This window comes from Mytilus galloprovincialis, chromosome 1 (genome assembly GCF_965363235.1).
Source record: "Mytilus galloprovincialis chromosome 1, xbMytGall1.hap1.1, whole genome shotgun sequence".
Lineage (NCBI taxonomy): Eukaryota > Metazoa > Mollusca > Bivalvia > Mytilida > Mytilidae > Mytilus > Mytilus galloprovincialis.
Genome location: NC_134838.1, coordinates 5,930,350 through 5,950,444, shown reverse-complemented (window position 1 = coordinate 5,950,444; position 20,095 = coordinate 5,930,350). Strand labels below are relative to the sequence as shown.

The 20,095-nt window shown below is 31.2% G+C and overlaps 1 protein-coding gene and 1 long non-coding RNA gene across 2 annotated transcripts; both read left to right on the top strand.

Moving 5' to 3' along the window:
- The first annotated feature begins 1,026 nt into the window (after window positions 1-1,026).
- Window positions 1,027-2,150, top strand: LOC143063858 (uncharacterized). The gene is made up of 3 exons (XR_012975118.1): window positions 1,027-1,140; window positions 1,418-1,588; window positions 2,028-2,150. It is a non-coding gene; the product is annotated as an uncharacterized LOC143063858 (long non-coding RNA).
- Window positions 2,151-3,046: 896 nt separating this feature from the next.
- On the top strand, window positions 3,047-5,810 carry LOC143063849 (ceramide kinase-like). The gene is made up of 4 exons (XM_076236261.1): window positions 3,047-3,471; window positions 3,792-3,998; window positions 4,180-4,364; window positions 5,149-5,810. The coding sequence occupies exons 1-4, from the start codon at window positions 3,078-3,080 to the stop codon at window positions 5,350-5,352; spliced, it is 990 nt and encodes a 329-aa protein (XP_076092376.1). The 5' UTR covers window positions 3,047-3,077; the 3' UTR covers window positions 5,353-5,810.
- The last annotated feature ends 14,285 nt before the right edge of the window (window positions 5,811-20,095 follow it).

The following is a 20,095-nucleotide window of genomic DNA, read 5'->3' as shown; positions in this document are numbered from 1 at the left end:
GCCAAAAGATGAATTGAAAATGTAATATGAATACAAAAGGAAGAATAAGTTTTTTTCTACGAAATGGGTCATACTCTGAATTCTATTGTTCAAATATGAGAATCTACATTCAAGTTATTCAAAACTTCCTTTTATTTTGATAAAACGATAGCACGCCTGATAAAAGACATATGCAAAGCAATTACGTACATTCACGACTTTATTAATGACTAAATGCATTTGGATATTTTCTACGAATTTATTTGATAATGAATAAAGTGTATCAAAGTAGGCTTTTCTTGAAATGAACCGTTTAAAGATAATAAATTGTATTAAATTAAAACTAAGATTAAAGTAAGAAAGACTTTTGCCTGTATTTGTTATTATATTTCACACAGAATAATTTTTTTATACGATATACATGTTCATGTGATGTTGAGATGAGAAGAAAATAATCTTTAATAATTTGTATTACATTGAAGTTTACAAGATAACATGAAAAGTAGTCGTGCAAAGTTTACCACTTGATCTAATATCAATCTCATCAACAATTTCCATTCATGGTTATGAAATGATTACATTGTGACAATAAATAAACTCATCATAGATACCAGGACTAATTTTGTATATACGCCAGACGCGCGTTTCGTCTACAAAAGACTCATCAGTGACGCTCGAATCCAAAAAAGTTTAAAGGGCCAAATAAAGTATGAAGTTGAAGGGCACTGAGGACCAAAATTCCTAAAAGTTTTGCAAAATACTGCTAGTGTAATCTATGCCTGAGGTAGAAAAACCTTAGTATTTCAAACAGATCGATATTTAATTTTTTAATCGCCAATCAAAAGAAGATAAAGCAGCATTGGGGGATGTACCAACCGTAAGTCACGTGATCAATATTTTCCGGTTATCACTCCTGTTATTTCGTGTAGTAGACCGTCTTTCAAGGTCAGTTTTTCCAGTTTATAAAATCGTGGTTTTCACCTGTTTACGTAGATGACATACTATATAAGAGAAGCCGACTTTACAACAATCATTCCATGAATTTAACTTTGTTAAAACACATACAAAAATATAAAATGCTTTACCTAAACGACAACCGTGTCAATGTGAGCTTGGAAGGAGGTGTGATGACTGTTGCAAGTGAAGAAAATAATTTACTTGGTACAAAACAATTAACTTTTACTATTACTGATTTTATTTCAACGAAGCAATGCGCAAGTGTATAATTTTTTAATAACTTTTATATTGTACACAGTTACACGAGTGGTATCTATTTAATTGACTTCGTGTTTCTTTTTCTGAATTTCATGAGAAAATGCAGATTGTGCTACGGGTATACTAGATAAATACACATAGTTAATCTTAAAGGTTGTATTTTGCATGTTGTCTTCGTTTGAAGAAACAGCTGAAGTAACAACTCATTTTCTTTTATTTTCAGCGTCTATTGAGATACGTTATCTGTTAAAATCTGTGTTGGAACGTTCAAATCTAACTGTTCATTATATGATACAAAAGAAAAATATGAAACTTAAAGTGAAAAATTTGGTTCTTCGCGGAGATGAAGAAGATGCACAAATGTTGCACAAAGATATCGAACACATATTAAAAGGTATTTATTTTTACAACATTTTTATTCAGGTCGACAGTTAAATATGTTTTTATTATATGGTTTTCAATTGAGTTGTACATTAAGTTCTTAAAATGTGTTTATAATGGAAATGTGAACAGTTTTAAACATTTAATTACTGATGAAAGAAATATCTTTCAAATTGATATGCATGGATTGTACAGATTTTAAATAAATATGACAATGACAATCGTTTATATTAAAGCATTTATTAAGAATAAACTCGTCATAGATACCAGGATTAAAATTTTATATTTACGACAGACTCGCGTTTCGTCTACAAAAGACTCATCAGTGACGCTCGATTAAAAAAATGTTTAAAAGGCCAAATAAAGTACGAAGTTTAAGAGTATTGAGGACTAAAAAGTCCTTAAGAACTCATTATCATAATTGGTCTTATCATTCAAACCTTCAATTTAAGATCGTCCAAGGCGGCTTCTAGTCATCATCAACCCAAATAATGGCAAAAAGAAAGGAATAAAAATATACCAAACAGCTGCAGCTCCTTTATTTCAACTCTGTGGCGTGAAAGCTGATGTCATTAGTAAGTCTATTCAGTTTTGACTTGTTCTGTAAATTATTTTATCATATTCTTTGTTTGAGTATTAAATTTATTTTGATTTAATTGAGTTGTATTCCCATTTCAAAAGTAGGGGTACAGTTGTTTAAAATTCTGGTTCAACTTTCTCACTTGAACTCAACTTCCTGTCAACTAAACACTCATTGATAAATAGATATTTTTTTTAAAAGTAGGTTGTATTATTAGGCAAAAGCTCACAGATCACTTTCTGGGGACAGTTGCTGTCCATTCGTTTTTTTTAATGTTTTTTTGTCATTTGAGTTTGCCATGTGATTAGGGACTTTCCAATTTGATTTTCCTTTTTGAGTTCAGTTTTTTTTGTGACTTTACTTTTTTATGTCCACTGTTTAAAAAAGCATACATTTAGCTTGCTGTATGATTTGTAAAAATGCGATGTGCAGTAAAACCAAAAAAGAGAAAGAAAGAAAAAAAAAAGGAATGTACAGGTTAAGTTGGAATTAGAATGACATTTTTTTAAACAAGGGGAGCGGGTGAAAAACAATCCATTATTTCTACATTGTTTATTAATTTTCTATTACAGTAACTAAAAAACAGAAAGAGCCTACGGACATCCTGAAGAACTACAATCTATCGAATACTGACGGGTAGGTGAAGTAGTTTTTAACATTCCATTGATAAAGGCTAATGTTAATTTACGATAACAAAATTTTCTGTCGATGCAAATAAAGTGTTTGATAAATAAGATAAAAACTTGTTAACACCTTTAATAAAATTATAAAAAAAACGTTATACTAAGTAAAAAAAAAGGATAGTAATTTTATTAATATGTTTATCAAATATTGTACACAACAGTTGTTCAGCGAAGCATTCGTCATATTTATGTATGACACAACTTTTCATTGTTGCTTGTGGCAAATAAACTTGTAATTTATGTTTACGTCATTTTTTAATTATAGTATAGTAACAGTAGGTGGCGATGGTTTATACTGTGAGTGTATGAATGGACTAATTGCACGTGTTCAACGAGACAACAATGTCAATGTAAATTGTCCCAATACTGACATTGTGTCAGCATCACTTCCTATGGGCATCATTCCAGCAGGCTCTGGTAATGTGATTGTTCAATATCTTCATGGGACGAAATGTGCAAGCACTGCTGTTCTCCATATCTTACTTGGTGGCAACGTCGAGTCAAACGTGTGTAGTGTTCACGAAGGAGGCAAGCTTTTGTCATATTCGGCACTGATTCTTGGATTTGGATTGTTTGGTAATATCATGCATGACTGTGAGAAGTTTCGGTGGATGGGACCGTTAAGATATAATGGTATGTATAATATTTTGAGAATAATTCAAATACCGATTGATTTAGTTGCGAAATATTTGACATTAGAAAAACTTCCTGTCTGTAGGTTAAAAAAAAACAAATACGAATTTGCTACTGTTCCAGACAATTGTAAATAAAAATGGAAAGCGAAAAAATGGGATAAACACATTGGTATATCTTTTATCATAATATGATAAAACAACCATTATTTTTTCCATATATGAATCTTTTTTTTTTACCTATTCTTTTGTCAATGATATCTAAATCTGTTTAGTTTATCGATTAAAAGACTTGTATAATATAGGTATTTTTTTCAACAGTTGTCCCTGTGGCTTCGATGTTAAAGAGAAGAGAAATTGATGTGGAAATAGAATATTATTCAGCTAACAAGGGAAAAGCGATAAAACGAATTAGAGGATTTGTAAAACAAATATCCCTTCCAAATGGCTTCATGATATCTTCATGTAAATCAAAAATACATCGAACTAAATCCACACCAGGTGTACTCGACAGTTCAGATGTCCAAGGTATGTCTTTTAAACTATACTTATTATCATATGACTGATTAATTAAAACACATATGCTATAAGTATCAAACTAAAGTTAAGATTTAAACTACCATTTTACTATAGGGTTTTATTAACTTTTTCAGTTTTATATGAATAAGGCAAATTCAAATTATTTAGTAAATCCTCGATTGCTTTCCAGAATGTGAAAAAGAAGAAGGACGTGTATATGCAGTAGATACACATGCCGTTATGATTAAAGAAAAATCAGGAAGAATGACTCCAAGTTTCGGACAAGATACACTTATGGTGTACACCACACATAAATGTACTTTGTCAGACCATGTGTCACAGCTAACCAAAGTGAAAAACGAGCAACCCGATTGCGTAAGTACTATAAAAATCTGTAAATGTTAATACTTTTCATAATTAATTTATATTAATAGAATGGAACATAGATCACATTATGTATTACATTTCAATTTGGCTATACTTTTTGGACCTTTTGGATTATAGCTCTTCATCTTTTATATAAGCTTTGGATTTCAAATATTTTGGCCACGAGCATCACTGAAGAGACATGTATTGTCGAAATACGAATCTGGTGCTACATGAAAAAACTTTTAAAATGTTTAATTAGTTATCAAAGGTAACAGGATTATAATTTAGTATGCCAGACGCGCGTTTCATCTTCATGAGACTCATCAGTGACGCTCATATCAAAATATTTATAAAGCCATACAAGTACAAAGTTGAAGAGCATTGAGGTTCCACAATTTCAAAAAATTCTGCCAAATACGGCTCAAAATCAATAGTCAAGTGGCTGTTGGTAAGATTAATAGAATTATAGGACAATATAACAGTGAGAATCAATACTCAAAATTACAAAGAGATCGACAAAATACTGGCATTAAATAAACAACAAAAAAACCGACGTTAAAAAAAAAAAAAAAAACAGAAACCTGCTAAACACTACATAAAATGATACATTTTGTCTGCATACATAAAATATGATTCTTAATAAGACAATATACATGAATGTTGTCATTTTACTTACAAAGTAAGTTTATAAAGAATAAAAGTAATTGTCTTGTGTATATCAAAATTTTCATTATAATGGTAAATATGTCAATTTGAAAAACGATTAAGTAATTTTAATTTATTTTTTCAGTATGACTACGAATTTGTAAGCAAACACGAAGTTTCTAGTTATAAAGTACGATTGCTGAATGCTACAGTTTCTGAAAATACGAAAACACTCCAAAAAGATTTCTACCTGAACTGTGATGGTGAAGTTATTCGATTATCAGAGCCTGAGTTTGATGTAAAGCTACACAAGAAAGCAGTGAGGATCTTCGGAAATGCTTCTGGATGAACATCAGTAAAAAATTGAATGAACAAATGCCACCAAAGCATTGTGAAATCTGTAAACATTCTGCTGTATCTCCAAAAGAGACAGTTTGTGAAAGCCTCGAAAGAAACATGTATGTCAATAAAGAGTATTCTTCAGAGACAATACAGAAATCGAGATGATACAGAGCCGAGTGTAGATCGACTCGGAGGAAAGAACATTATGCGAGTAGTGATCAGTAGTGCTTGCTTAACCATGTATGACTATACGTTGATGTTAATAGTTATTGAACAGGCGAGAATCGGGGACAAATATCGATATATAGTAATGATGAAAACATATGACCACGTGGCCATACTAACTGTAGTTGCTATGCAGCTTGTCCTAGTTTGTTAGTCAAAGATGTAATTAATCTACTAGTAACAACTATGTCGTTTTACATGTATCTACTATGTAGCTTGTAGAATCTAAAATAAAAATCAGAAAAAGACTATTTGTTTCTTTATATATATTATCGAAAAGTACTAAATCAAAACACCAAAAATAAAGAACTCGATGTTTATTGAATAAATTAATAATCATTGCTGGAAATAAAAAAAAAGGTTTTAACTATTAAAAACCAAAGGAAAATTACAGACATATGAAACATTTGGTGTGATTTATGTTGTTTAATCTTAGTTTTCTGCATAGTGTTTTGTTGATTGTGGATTGTTGTTCGTGTTTCTCTCTTTCTGACGCTGTTGTCTGTTTTAACATGAACATAGTCCACGAGGTATTCAATGATGTTGTTTTTATTGATAATTACGAACAAGAGAAAAACGACCCTGAAAGATAAAAGCAACAGTAATATACCGCTGTTCGAAAGTCATAAATCGATAGAGAGACAACAAATCCGGGTTACAAACTAAAACCGAGCGAAACGCACCACTATAAGAGGAAAACAACGAAACAACAGAAACACTTATAGAACGAGTTTACAACATTGAGAACACACCACACTGGTTGAATCAACTATGTTACAATTGATGAAAATTATACACAACGTTGTTAGTAATCAATGAAAACTTAGGTACCGGTATTTGATGTATCCACTAACAAATGTCAAACTATCAATAAAGTATAATAACTTCAAAAAAAAAAAAAAAAAAAAAAAATAAAAAAAAAAATAAATAAATAAATAAAAACTTAGCCCCTTACAAAAACTTAGCTACCTTATCCCTTTTATAACAATTGTGTTATTTAGGGTTTGCATACAATTCAACATATGCAAGCACTGTACTGTAGACTGATTAACATGAAATAGAACCAACGTACTAGTGTTAAGGGTAAACTGAGAGCTGATTCACAAACCGGCTTTTTTTGCAGGGTAACTATTTATTCATTAGATGTTTCCTCATATTTAATAGAAAACAAAGGGTATCCATCCTTACATAAAAACAATACATGCACAAAAAAAAAGAACAGACAAATTTTTTTTCCAAGGTATCATTTACGTGCTTCTTTTCATAGAGACATACCCTGGAAACTTTACTAATGTGAATATCATTGATAAGTGGTCAAAACAAATTATCAGGGGCTCAAATACATAGGTGGTACAATTTCAGTATCAATTTCAAACATTAAATAATATGGACGTTAAAATTTTGAATGATAAAATGTTAACTTTCAAAATCATACAATTGTACTTTACATAATTATCTATACGGTAATGACGGATACTTTTGAAATTTCTTGGATTTTAGAATTTGTGAAGTCACTTTATAAAGTACAGCAGACTATTTTTTTTATGTGTATTAGATATTTCAAACCACATCGAAACATTTAGTTTTTGATTTCGTGATATGATAAGAAATTATGTTTGAAATGTATACTCAAGTTGTACTGCTATGTATTTGAGCCCCAGATAATTATGTTTCATTATGTTTCCTTATATTTAATACAAAAACAAAAGGTATCCATCCTCACATCAAATTAATACATAAAAATAAATCGAAGGTACAGCGCTTTTTTGTTTTGCTATTTATCCATTAATTACAGGGGATCAAATACATAGGTAGTACAATTTTAGTATCAATTTCAAATGTAAGGAAATAAAGGCATATAAATAGTGAAATGCAACAAAACCTTGTATGCCACATATGAACAACCTTATTCCGCGATATAACTTTCATGAATTTTCATAGAAACTTGGTTATGTGTTTGAAATGAACAAGAAATGACATGATATGTGTAAAAGAGAAATGGAAGATAAAAAAGGGACACTAGAACAAAGAAGTCGAAAATCAACTGACAACGACATAGTAAAACACGAAAAAGTCCAAAAAACAATAGTATACAAAAGTAAAACAGAAAACTGATATCTGAGCAATACGAGCCTCACCAAAAGCACTCGTCGTGTTGATCATGTTAGTATAAACCCGGTGATAAGTCAATTCATTAGGTCACATTTGGATAAAATAAAACAGGGTTGTGTTTATGGCAATTGGAACATGGTGGTTGTCATCTGTTAAACATATATTTAATAACGGTCAACCAACTCGTGATGGCGTCCATAAAATGTTCACGGGATAAATTCATCTTCACCACTTAGAACCCTTGTTTTAAAAATGTTTCTTACAATTTTTAGGCATTTAGTTTATGAAAATTAACATTCCATGACTGGAAATTGCCTACTTTTCGCACATTTTAATTTTGTTGGTTTTAAGAAACCGACTCTGCAATTACGTATTCGTGTTGCCAAAATAGAGGGTACTAGTATATGGGTTTACTATTAGGCACAACATTATTTGGGTGTTTATCTGACCTATATGTTTTCCCATTTATTTGTATTGTAGTCCTGTCATGTAATGTTGTCATGTTAATGTTAAATATAACATTGCCAGAAAATCAGGAGTTTTGGCATGCCACAAAACCAGGTTCATTTGTAACCCAGATTTGTTTTTTTCTCAATCGAGGTATGAATTTCGACCAGCGGTATACTAGTGTTGCCTTTATTTACTTTTATATATTTGTTTGAAATATATATAGAATGGAACGATCCGTCAATTGGTTTAATCGAAGGGATATTTTTTTGTACGTTTGATTTGCAACACAAATAGGAGATGTACAATATCAGTTTCATCCTTTTCAATAGGAATTTTGAAACTTGAGTAAACTTATGTTTCTTCTTCGTATTTATGCTCCATACATCTCAGAATTGTCACCCTATACACTAAACATATGTTTTATTACGTTCTTTAAAAGATATTGCTATTTTTCATTGCGTAGTTTTCTTTTATCTATGATAGAAATTCAAGTGAGCAATTGGAACCAATGCAAGATTAGTCAGACAAATAAAAACACAGGATTACAAGATACTAATTTTAAAATCGGTTTGCGTAAAAGAAAATGAAACCTTGTTCACTTGAAACCAATACACGGCTTAAATATCATTCAAACGTAAAAATCTTGTTTAGGTTTACAAATGAATGAAAGAAAATTTTAATCTGAGATGATTCGGTAGACCATTTTATGTCTGCCTTTTAAAATGAAGAAATTGAAAGTGTATCATATAGCCATTAAAATGTGAAATTTATCGCTTACTCCTTCATTATAAAGAAGTTACAATAAATCGTTAAAAGGATTTAAAGTGTAAACTATCTTCCATTTGACCTTCAAAATATATTATCTTCTCAACAAAGTGTTGGACAGTACACGTTTGTATAACCCTAACAGACTATAACGGCCAGAAATCATATTGAAATGCATTATAAAAGACAAGTCTAATTTCCAAAACATCTTATTGAAAGATTCTGAAATATTTAGTGGTTGATGACAAACGTAGTTTCTTATCACTGTTATGATAATAAAAACATCGACGTTTCAGTACCTTAAAACTTAGGATGATAAAATGTTTACTTGTCAATGCACGCAAATGTACTTAACAAATTAATTATCGGTAAGGTAATAGAGAATACTTTTGAAATTCTCGAATATTAAAATTTGTAAAGTACAGCAGACTCATTTGATTGTTTTCGTTTGTCAAATATTTCAAACCACATCGAAATATTCCGTTTTTGATTTCGTGATATGATAAGAACTATCATACGTACAAGTTTTGATTATCACATATATTTGTTTTTACAGCAACTCGTTTGCACCTTAATCATTCATCGGATGTTTTTAATACCATCCTCAGTTAAATGTACCTACAGTTACCTAGGTATAAGGTTTTCATATACTATGGTATACAGACTGTAACCATCGAAACATATATTTCCCATTATATGAATGAATAATAACATACATTAACATATTATAAAGTTAGGAATTTCGGGGAGCTGTTTGAAGATTGAAAATAGGTTTCTGTGCTAAAGGTGTTAAGTCTTAAATATTTGCACTTAACGCGTATTTAGTGTAAGATCACATAATATATGCGACGTAGATTTAAATTTAGACAAAAACGTATTTAAACCGGTACTTTCTACACTCAAAATGTCTGTACCAAAATTAGGTGCATGACAGTTGTTTTCCACTACTTTGATGTGTTTGAGCTTTGAAAGGAGTAGGTCCGGTAAGGGCCGATTTTGGCCTCAAATTTCAGGTTTATTTGACGAAAGATTGAGGATACTTTTTAAACACTAAAGTGTCTATTTCAGTTGATTCAATGAGTTTATGTGAAATATTTTAACTGATTTACTCATTAATAACGGTCTGATTCAAGCTTAATTACGATAATTCTATCAAATATGACAAAAATGTCATTATTCAGATGGTTTTTGTCAAGAATGAAAGTTGCCGCATCCGTGTTCATCCTCAACTTTTATATATGTCATGTATTATCATCAAATACAACTTACATTTCAATATTAAAAATGTACACAAATGCGGCCACTTTCATTTAAGACTAAAACCGTTTAAAATTTAACTAAAATGTTAAAATTGTGAAGTTTTCAGTAATTTATTATGACTTAATAATGTTAGTTCCCGATAAATGTGCATTGTATTGTCAAAAAAAGCCCATATTCACGTAGCAGAATCATTTTACTTTCCAATAAATAGCTTAAAAATTACATTTTAACAATTTTGTAAAACTGCTATATTTTGGGGCCATCAAGGGGTCTTATTAGACCCACTCCTTTGCCATTCATTAAAAAGACTATCCATTATAAATTTTCCTTGGAGTTCTGTATTTATATTACTTCCCTTGATTATCTTTATTGTTTTTTCCCATATTGTTATGCAATCCATTTAAAATATGTGTCGATGCATACATCAGTTTCTACGAAGTAAACTTACTAATACCTTGTTTTGACTGTATTGGATTCGAGCTTCACTGATGAGTCTTTTGTAGACGAAACTTGCGTCTGGCGTATAGATTAAATTTAGTCCTGGTATCTATGATGAGTTTATTGATGAGTATTTTGTTGGAAAAAGCTAAATGTTTGTATACATTTTCATATACTTTACATAGGTTGCTGAATGACAACGGTGTGTAAACAGATTTCACTTGCCAGTTGTAGCCTGTAATGTGTTGTTATTAATCCGGAGCAGTATTCTTCATAACGTAATCGACAATTAGTTAAGAATTTGTTAAAAAGTTCTATAGGCCATCTTGACTTCGTAGTGAGATGTGAACTTTTCAAGTTGTGTGTCGGGTGACCCTTCGGTGACTTTAAAATTGCTAGATATATGCATAACTCATTGACGTAGTATGATCGATTTAAAAAAAAAAAACTGATTTAAGTTAGATTTCACTTAAAATATGACCGGCATCAAATAAGGAATCTTTTAAGTCATTTAAAGCATGAAACGGTTGTTCGTATGGATTTGTACCATAAAAGCTGTTTAATGAGTTAAAAATAAGGCTGGCATTTAACAACTTCTACTATTCAACACAATTATGATCATAATGCAGTACCCTTTGTATTTTATGTTGCGATGAAAGAATAAAACATTTGAAACACTTGAAAAGTAATTGTAAAGGGAACATTTAGTCCTCCATTAAGGATACAGGATTGCATCTTATTAATCATATTATCACATCATTATATGTAGAGTAGTATACTTAGCTTGTTTATACCAAATAAGTAAACAAGTAAATACTATCCTTCCTCTTTTAAAAAACAAACAACACTTCAAGGTACTAGTTTAACATGCTACAATGTTACCATATAAATACAAATTGTTTCCACTCCGACCCACAAAGATTTAATCTTTAAAACATTAATATTGAAAAGTATATTCCTACATTTTTACTACAAATGCTTCAACTTATATCCGATGAGCATAGCATTTACAGTACACTGTAAGGATATGAGTTTAATGTGTGAATCAATCTTGACAGTATTCATATATTAAAAAATTAACGATATGAATGAGATAACGCATGTCTCAAGGGGCAAAAACTATCGGGCGCAAACAATCATATCATGATGATAAATATCATATAGGTAACGGGTACAATCTTTTGGTACAATCATCAATGAATCTCGCTACTGTCGATCCAACTTAATTATAAAATCGGCTATATATTATTATAGCTGACAGTGTCTAATATTTCAGTACGCCCCTGTAGTATTCAACGAAGTAACTGGCACAAAATAAGTGCTTGGAATGTAATGACAGCATATAAATATGCATCACAAGAGAAACTTTTTTTTTACTCTGCTAGTCTCAGTCTATTTGAATTAATACGATTTTTTTTTTATTCCGATATATGTTTGTTACAAACAAGCAAATTTATATCATCAAATAAAGGAAGGTGGTATATTTAACAATGCCAGTTATTCTCCAAAGACTAAGGGCCAAATACATACTATCTAAATCTCTTTCATCTTATAATAGTATTAAAACATTTGACTTTTCTACACTTTACACAAGCATTCGACATTTCAAACTAAAAGGCAAATTGAAAGAGTTGGTATTGCTTTGTTTCATAAAAAAGAATGACCAACGTAGATACAAGTATCTTGTCTTAGGAAGGGATAAATCCTACTTTGTAAAGGATCACTCCGATTCAATCAAAAAATTCTCTGAAACTGACCTTATCCAGATGCTTGATTTCTTGATTGACAACATATTTGTTTCATTAGGAGGACGTGTTTTTCAACAGACTGTCGGCATTCCAAATGGGAACAATTGTGCCCCTCTTCTTGTTGACTTGTTTCTTTATTATTATGAAGCTGAATTCATACAGGAACTTCTTAGGAAGAAAGATAAGAAGTTAGCAATATCCTTCAACTCTACTTTCCGCTATATAGATGATGTTCTTTCACTAAATAATTCAAAATTTGGAGACTATGTTGAACGCATCTATCCCATCGAACTAGAGATAAACGATACTACAGAAACAGTTAAGTCGGCCTCATATCTTGAAATTGACAATGAAGGTCGGTTGAAAACAAAACTTTACGACAAAAGAGATGATTTCAGCTTTCCAATTGTGAACTTTCCATTTCTAAGTAGCAACATTCCAGCAGCACCTGTATACGGGGTATATATCTCCCAATTGATACGATATTCCCGTGCTTGCATTTCCTATCATGATTTTCTTGATAGAGGGTTGCTGCTCACAAGGAAGCTATTAAACCAAGAGTTCCAAATGGTGAAGTTGAAATCATCCCTTCGTAAATTTTATGGATGCCATCACGAGTTGGTTGACCGTTATGGAATAACCGTTTCACAAATGATATCGGATATCTTCCTTACGTCGTAACTACAATCCCCTTCATGAATGTGACCTACCGAGTTTGACTATTTACCGGATTTTTATCACATAAGCAACACGACGGGTGCCACATGTGGAGCAGGATCTGCTTACCCTTCCGGAACACCTGAGATCACCCCTAGTTTTTGGTGGGGTTCGTGTTGCTTATTCTTTAGTTTTATATGTTGTGTCATGTATACTATTTGTCTTTTCGCAATGGCGTTGTCAGTTTATTTCGATTTATGAGTTTGACTGTCCCTCTGGTATCTTTCGTCCCTCTTTTACTGCAGGTCACAATTTGGTTTGTAACAATGAACAAAACCCATACCTTGTACCCACTATTTTACGGCTATAGAGTATGTCGACTACTAAGAAAAAGTTCTTACAGTCTTGAACTGGCGGGGTCGTAGCGAACGCGTTTTATATTACATGTAAACAGTTCTTACAGCTTGGGGAATAATAAGGACATTTTAACCGTATCTCAGTCAAGGCTAAACACATGTTTATAAATGTTCAAAGGAAATTATTTCTATTTTTATTAAACAAATATTCACATAAAAGAAGGAAAATAAAACATTTGAGATAAAAAATATAAATTGGTAAATAACGACTCCAGAAGGTATCAAAAGGTGGTTTATTACTATTGATTACTTGTTTTTAACCCTTTGTTCAGAACTTAGCAACCGCAATTCCAATTTTGGATAAACAAAATATTGCACGTAGGGTTAAAGTATATCAAGAACATTCTGGATAAATACCTAATAGGTTGAAGACTTCTGGGAAAAAAAGAAATATTGGCATAAATAAAACTATCGTTGTAAATTTGGTGCGTCCGAAATCTGAATTTACCTTCATCACAAAAGTTTAAACCAAAATTTTAACTTTGAAGAGCCATCTCATCAAAAAGGACTTCAGAAAAATAGACCAAAATCAACTTCGTCTGAAAGAGTTCGAACCTATTTTTTTTTAATTTCTTCTATCAACAGAATTTTATCTATATGTATTTTATAAATCATGTTAGCGACAAAAGAGATGATTTCAGCTTTCAAATTGTGAACTTTCCATTTCTAAGTAGCAACATTCCAGCAGCACCTGCATACGGGGTATATATCTCCCAATTGATACGATATTCTCATGCTTGCATTTCCTATCATGATTTTCTTGTTGCTGCTCACAAGGAAGGTATTAAACAAAGAGTTCCAAATGGTGAAGTTGAAATAATCCCTTCGTTAATTTTACGGACGCCATCACGAGTTGGTTGACCGTTATAGAATAACCGTTTCACAAATGATATCGGATATGTTCCTTACGTCGTAACTACAATCCCCCTCCCTTTCATAAATGTGACCTACCGAATTAGACTATTTACCGGATTTGTTATCACATAAGCAACACGACGGGTGCCACATGTGGAGCAGGATCTGCTTACCCTTCTGGAGCACCTGAGATCACCCCTAGTTTTTTGGTGGGGTTCGTGTTGTTTATTCTTTAGTTTTCTATGTTGTGTCGTGTGTGCTGTTGTTTGTTTGTCTTTTTTATTTTTATTATGGCGTTGTCAGTTTGTTTTAGATTTATGAGTTTGACTGTCCCTTTGGTATCTTTCGTCCCTCTTTTAGTGGCAAAACACTGATTATTTGGTCACTCATACACAATGAGACTTTCAGACCAGCAGCGGTATCTATCCACTTTATTTCATAAAAAATGCACGTTATTTATTCGTTGTAATTGAATTTTTTTGTAGTTACATTTACCTGGAACGTTCAAACAAAAATTCAAATTATAATAATCGATTAAAATTAGTCTTATGTCGTCGCTGAATTGTTTATTGTACGTCATAGATGTGATCTTAGGATGATAAGACAAAATTTAAAGCTTTTGGTAAAAAAAAAGACCATGAATGAATAAGTCACAAATGTCATAGGAATATATATTGTCAAATAAAACGATATTACTGAAAATTATAAAGAAAATTAACAACAGTTTGCCGAAGAATTGAATGTTTAGGTGTAAAAACATAACAACAAAAATACCGAACTCCAAGGGAAATTGAAAAAAGTCCATACACTCCCAAAACGGAATTAAGAGAAACCAATTATTTGTTGCCCTCATACTATATTTTGATTACGTTGGTGATTTGGTTTCAGCTTCAATGATGTAGACACATCATGTCACCCTTTATACCTTGCACATCTTTGCGATGTTTGATTTACTAATATGTCTTGTGTTAATTGTTTTATCTTTTCCATCTATTGTCCTGTTTAATTAAAAGTTTAGCGGTTAGCTGTCTCTCACCTCAGTCATTTTGAACATGATAATTATGAATGACTTGTACATACGGGTGTTTTTTCCGCTGAAGGACGCACGAATAAGAGTAGAACATGTAAGTTCTAAAACACAGTAGATTTGAATAAAATTTAATAAAAGATCAATGGTTCGCTTAAAAACAAGTTTTAGAGTTAAATAACCAGTAAAATGGAAATAAATGGGAATTAACTAATGAAGAATAGAAAACCAAATTAACAACAAAATACGAAAATAAAACATCATATTACAGTAAAGGATTATTTTTTACGATATGTTACTATTTTTAGACTGTTTACCCTTTTATAGTTATTTTCTTAAGAAATCATATTATGCTGCAAAGGCGTTTACTCTAAATAGGGAAATGTTTTTATATCAGGTAACGAAACATTCAAAAGTGTAAACACATAAAATCTATATGTAAGACAAAGTTACAATAAATGGGCTATTTCACAGATTTTTGTAAAATCTTTGGCTGTTGAACTATAACTCACAATCGAAAAAAATAATGTATGTATCTTTCTTAATTTCGGAGATATTACTGTCAATTTCAAGATGTATGAGAAAGACTTTAATTTTTTGTCGTTTATAGATGTGTTTCATAATTTTTCTCGATTCTCGTTTTTTATATAGAGTAGATTATTTTACACTAGTCATTTTTGGAGCCTTGTATGCTTGCTGTTCGGTGTGAGCAATGGTTCCGTGTTGAATTAAATGACCTATGATGCTTTACTTTTACAAATTGTGACATGGATGGAGAGTTATTGAAACATATACCAAATTATCAGTCAAAATATTATTTTAAAATGTATAATAACGTTTGCAAAGTATCATTATTTTAATTTTATTTAATCATTTAAACAGAGACGAATATCAAAGAGTGCGTAAATGTTCGTATCAAAAATTCCCCCATTAAATAACAAACTTAAAACGAAAGGAACAACTGTTATTATATGACATTCAACAAGATAAAAAATATAATTTAAATTTCGAAGAAAAGCCTGAATACATGTAGTACGATATGAATAATTATGTTGGCGTCTAAAAATAAAATTTACAACGTGACATTTAAAAAGTAAATAGTGGATTTTATTGTGGTTAGAGACTATAAGTGAACTTGACCTGTATTACAAAGCCTTTGATGTATGTCAGACGATACTTAAATCCACTTATACGATCTTCCTAGGGGATTATACAATATGTTATGACAATTACGGATATATTAAGGAAGACTTTTTTAACCAGATGAATTTCCCAATATCCGATTGCTCATTATCAATTAAAACCATCAAATTTGCACTGTTTTCTTCCATGACAGGTATATACTATTATCAATGATAACTTAATCATGCAATCAATTTTAAAAGTGTGTTTTTAAGAATGGCATTAATATCTATTGATGTTTTTATGATAAATGTAAATATTGCACTGTGTATATTAATGGTGAGACGTTAATAAACTATATATCTATCTATCTATCTCCATAATCATAAATTTTATTTAATATTAAAATAAAAATCGTGTCCTTTCAAATATACCCTTTTTTCGAGGTGATGTATACATTTCCCATCATGCTTTGCGGTCAAACAATCTTATTCGATATTAATATTCTAACATTGTCTAGATAATGCATGAACTATTGTCCAGTGGACTTTACATACACATTATTTTCCCCACCTTGAAAACTTGATACTGCACAAAATATTTGTGATAGATATATTTTCCAAATAAAAATGAAAATGAGGAGACGTGGTAGAATTGCTAATGAGACAACTATTCACCAGTGATCACATGACGTGGATAAAAGCAATATCATTATGAATTAAATATGATTAATTTTTATTATATCACGAAATCAAAAACAAAATGTTTCGTTTCAGTTAAAACATGAACAAACTAATGACACTTTTCTTTAACCAAAATGAATAAATGTAAGATACTCCAGAATTTTTCTCTACATTCTTAAATAAAGGTCATCACTCAAGAAATTTTACGAACGCCATCATGAGCTGATTGGCTTTTATGACAAAAGTGTGTCAGAAATCATATCTGATATTCTTCCTCAGTCATAATTACCTTCCATCATTACCGAACTGAACAAAGAAATAACACGATGGGTGCCGTACACGGTGCAGGAAATGCTTACCCTTCCGGAGAACCTGATATCATTCCCGGTATTTCGCGGAGTTTGTGTTGTTTCTTATCTAATATTTATAACTGTTGATGTAAATATCTTTTGGTTTTGTGAGTCTTTGTTTACTCCTTGGTTTTTTAGTCTTTGTTTACTCCTTGGTTTTGATTGTAATTGTCTTCTATTTGATATGAAAAGTGAAATTTTCATCGTTGGAAACTTAACTTTTAAATTTCAAATGTTAGATGGTTTATATATAATTGTTTTTGAACAATTTATTGTAACAAATATTGTCATATGTAAATGCAAACTAGACATTATTGTCAATTTATTCATCAAAAATTACACCAGACATAACATGCTCTACTGAACAATCATATAATACATTTTTATATTTTTTATCATATAATACATTTTTATATTTTTTATGATTACCATACCGTACTACGTATAAATAAATAAATAAGTAAGTTACGAGGACTTTTAATGGAACACGTTTTAATTTTACGCCATTCAAGTTTACGATCAATATGTTGTATCGGACAATGATCTTATGTTGTCCAGTGGTTTACCTTCTATCTGATCGATGTCACGCTGATCATACTTTTAAGACACGTTTTAAGATAGTATTATCAGGGCAATAAAAAAATGCTTACTTCATAATCCTGTGGCGGTGAAAAGTTGTCCATTTGTCTCATTTGCATCAACTTACGGACAAGTTTCTGATCGACTGTATGTTATGGGAGTCGTTGTTGAAGGTCGTGTGGAGGCTTAAAATTGCTTGCATCCATTTCATTTAACCGTTGAATTGTTTACATTATTCATTGCGTCGTCTATTATAGCCGACTTTACGGCATGGGTTTTTATCATCGTTGAAAGTCGTACAGTTGCCTATAATTAGGGTATGATTGCTTACATTTGCTTTATTTGAAATCTGTTGGATAGTATTAGTTGTCCCATTTGTAAGCATATCAAATCTCCTTATTTTTATGTAATCTCTAAAAACTTTTATTTGTCTCACATAATATGTTTACAAGTCTTAAGGTTTAAGCTGATACCGGTTCGATTCAGTTAGGTATTTTGTGGTCAAAGGGAAGTTCGATTAGAGAAGCTAAAGATTGAATGTCGAAAAGAGAAGCCAAAAATTGGACGTCAATAAGATAGGCCGTCAATTTGAGGATATTTTACTATGACGTCAGATTTGGACGTCGATTTGAGGAACGGATATATAATAAGAAGATATGTTATGTTCGCCAATGTGACAACAGTCCAAAAAATGTAGATTTAAGCAACTATATGTCACCGTCCTTCAACAACCATACCTAATAGTCTTATCATATTTAAAAGACACGACGAAAAATCATTGTCATATTAGAAACACAGATTCCTCCGGGACAATGATGTTTAACTAACAAACATTTTACAGCAGGTGTGTCAGACCAATAAGTTAGATGAGTCGTGTTGCAACCAGGGAGAGAAGAAAGCAATTCTAATGTATAGTCACGCAAACATACAATTCAAACCAAAAGTACTCAGTTAATCGATCAATTTGTAAACAAGAGAAATTACGTAATAGAATAGAATAATTTACTGTCTGACATTGAAGTTTTGCACTAAAGAAACAATCGAAAGTTCTATCTTAATTTTACAATGAAGCTTCCTTGTGATCCTTGCTTTTAACATTTTTTCTTTTGAAATTATCACTTCCATTTTCCTTAAATTCTCGCGCAGCAGTAACTAAGAACAAGTGAATGTGCTTAAAGTCTTTGTACATCTATACTCAAAATAAGGGCTGGTTGTATGCAATAATGCTAAAAAAGAAGTGGTTATCATTGGTATCAATTTGAATTAAGATTAAACACTTATCATCATACTAGCTTAAAGATCAATGCACATGAGGTAAATCAACAATGAAAAGAAATACATAGTGGGTCATGTTCACCAATCAAAACATTGCAGCTTTTCACACTTAAAACACCATTAAAAAAAACCAAAAACACGTTGAACGGATTAATTAAAAAAATATAGATATGACCTCTTTTAAGGAAAACTGAATATAGATTACAAAGATAAGATTGCAAATAAGACCCACGTCTTGTTCAATGTCGACCAGTCACCATATCGCATTAAACGATGCCCCTTCACGACAACTCATCATACAGCCTTAAAAAATGAACCCTTTCGGCCATTATCATTATAAAAATTATCACACAACAAAACTCTGAACAGTACTTAAGTTTAAGCAACACAAACCACACCAAAATTCGTTCTAAAGGCAAGCAAACACTACAAAGAAAACTTAACATTCAGCAACACAAACCCAACCCCAATAACACGAGACTAAACAAACCAATACACAGTAAACTGAAGGGTAAGCAACACAAACCCAATCAAAAGTAAAATAAACACCGAAAAACCTGAGACAACAACACGTTACACAGAAAACTGAAGAATGTGCAACACGATTTAAATAAATAAAAAACACAAACCCAACCAAATATTGCAGTGAACTAAGGTACACAAAGTCTAGTAAGAGAGCAAACGTCCATCATAAACATGATATTGTTTTACTTTTCCATACTTATGTAAAGAAATTATACAGAAATAAATTACTTGCTAAACTATCGAGATTTGATCTTAATGTAAAC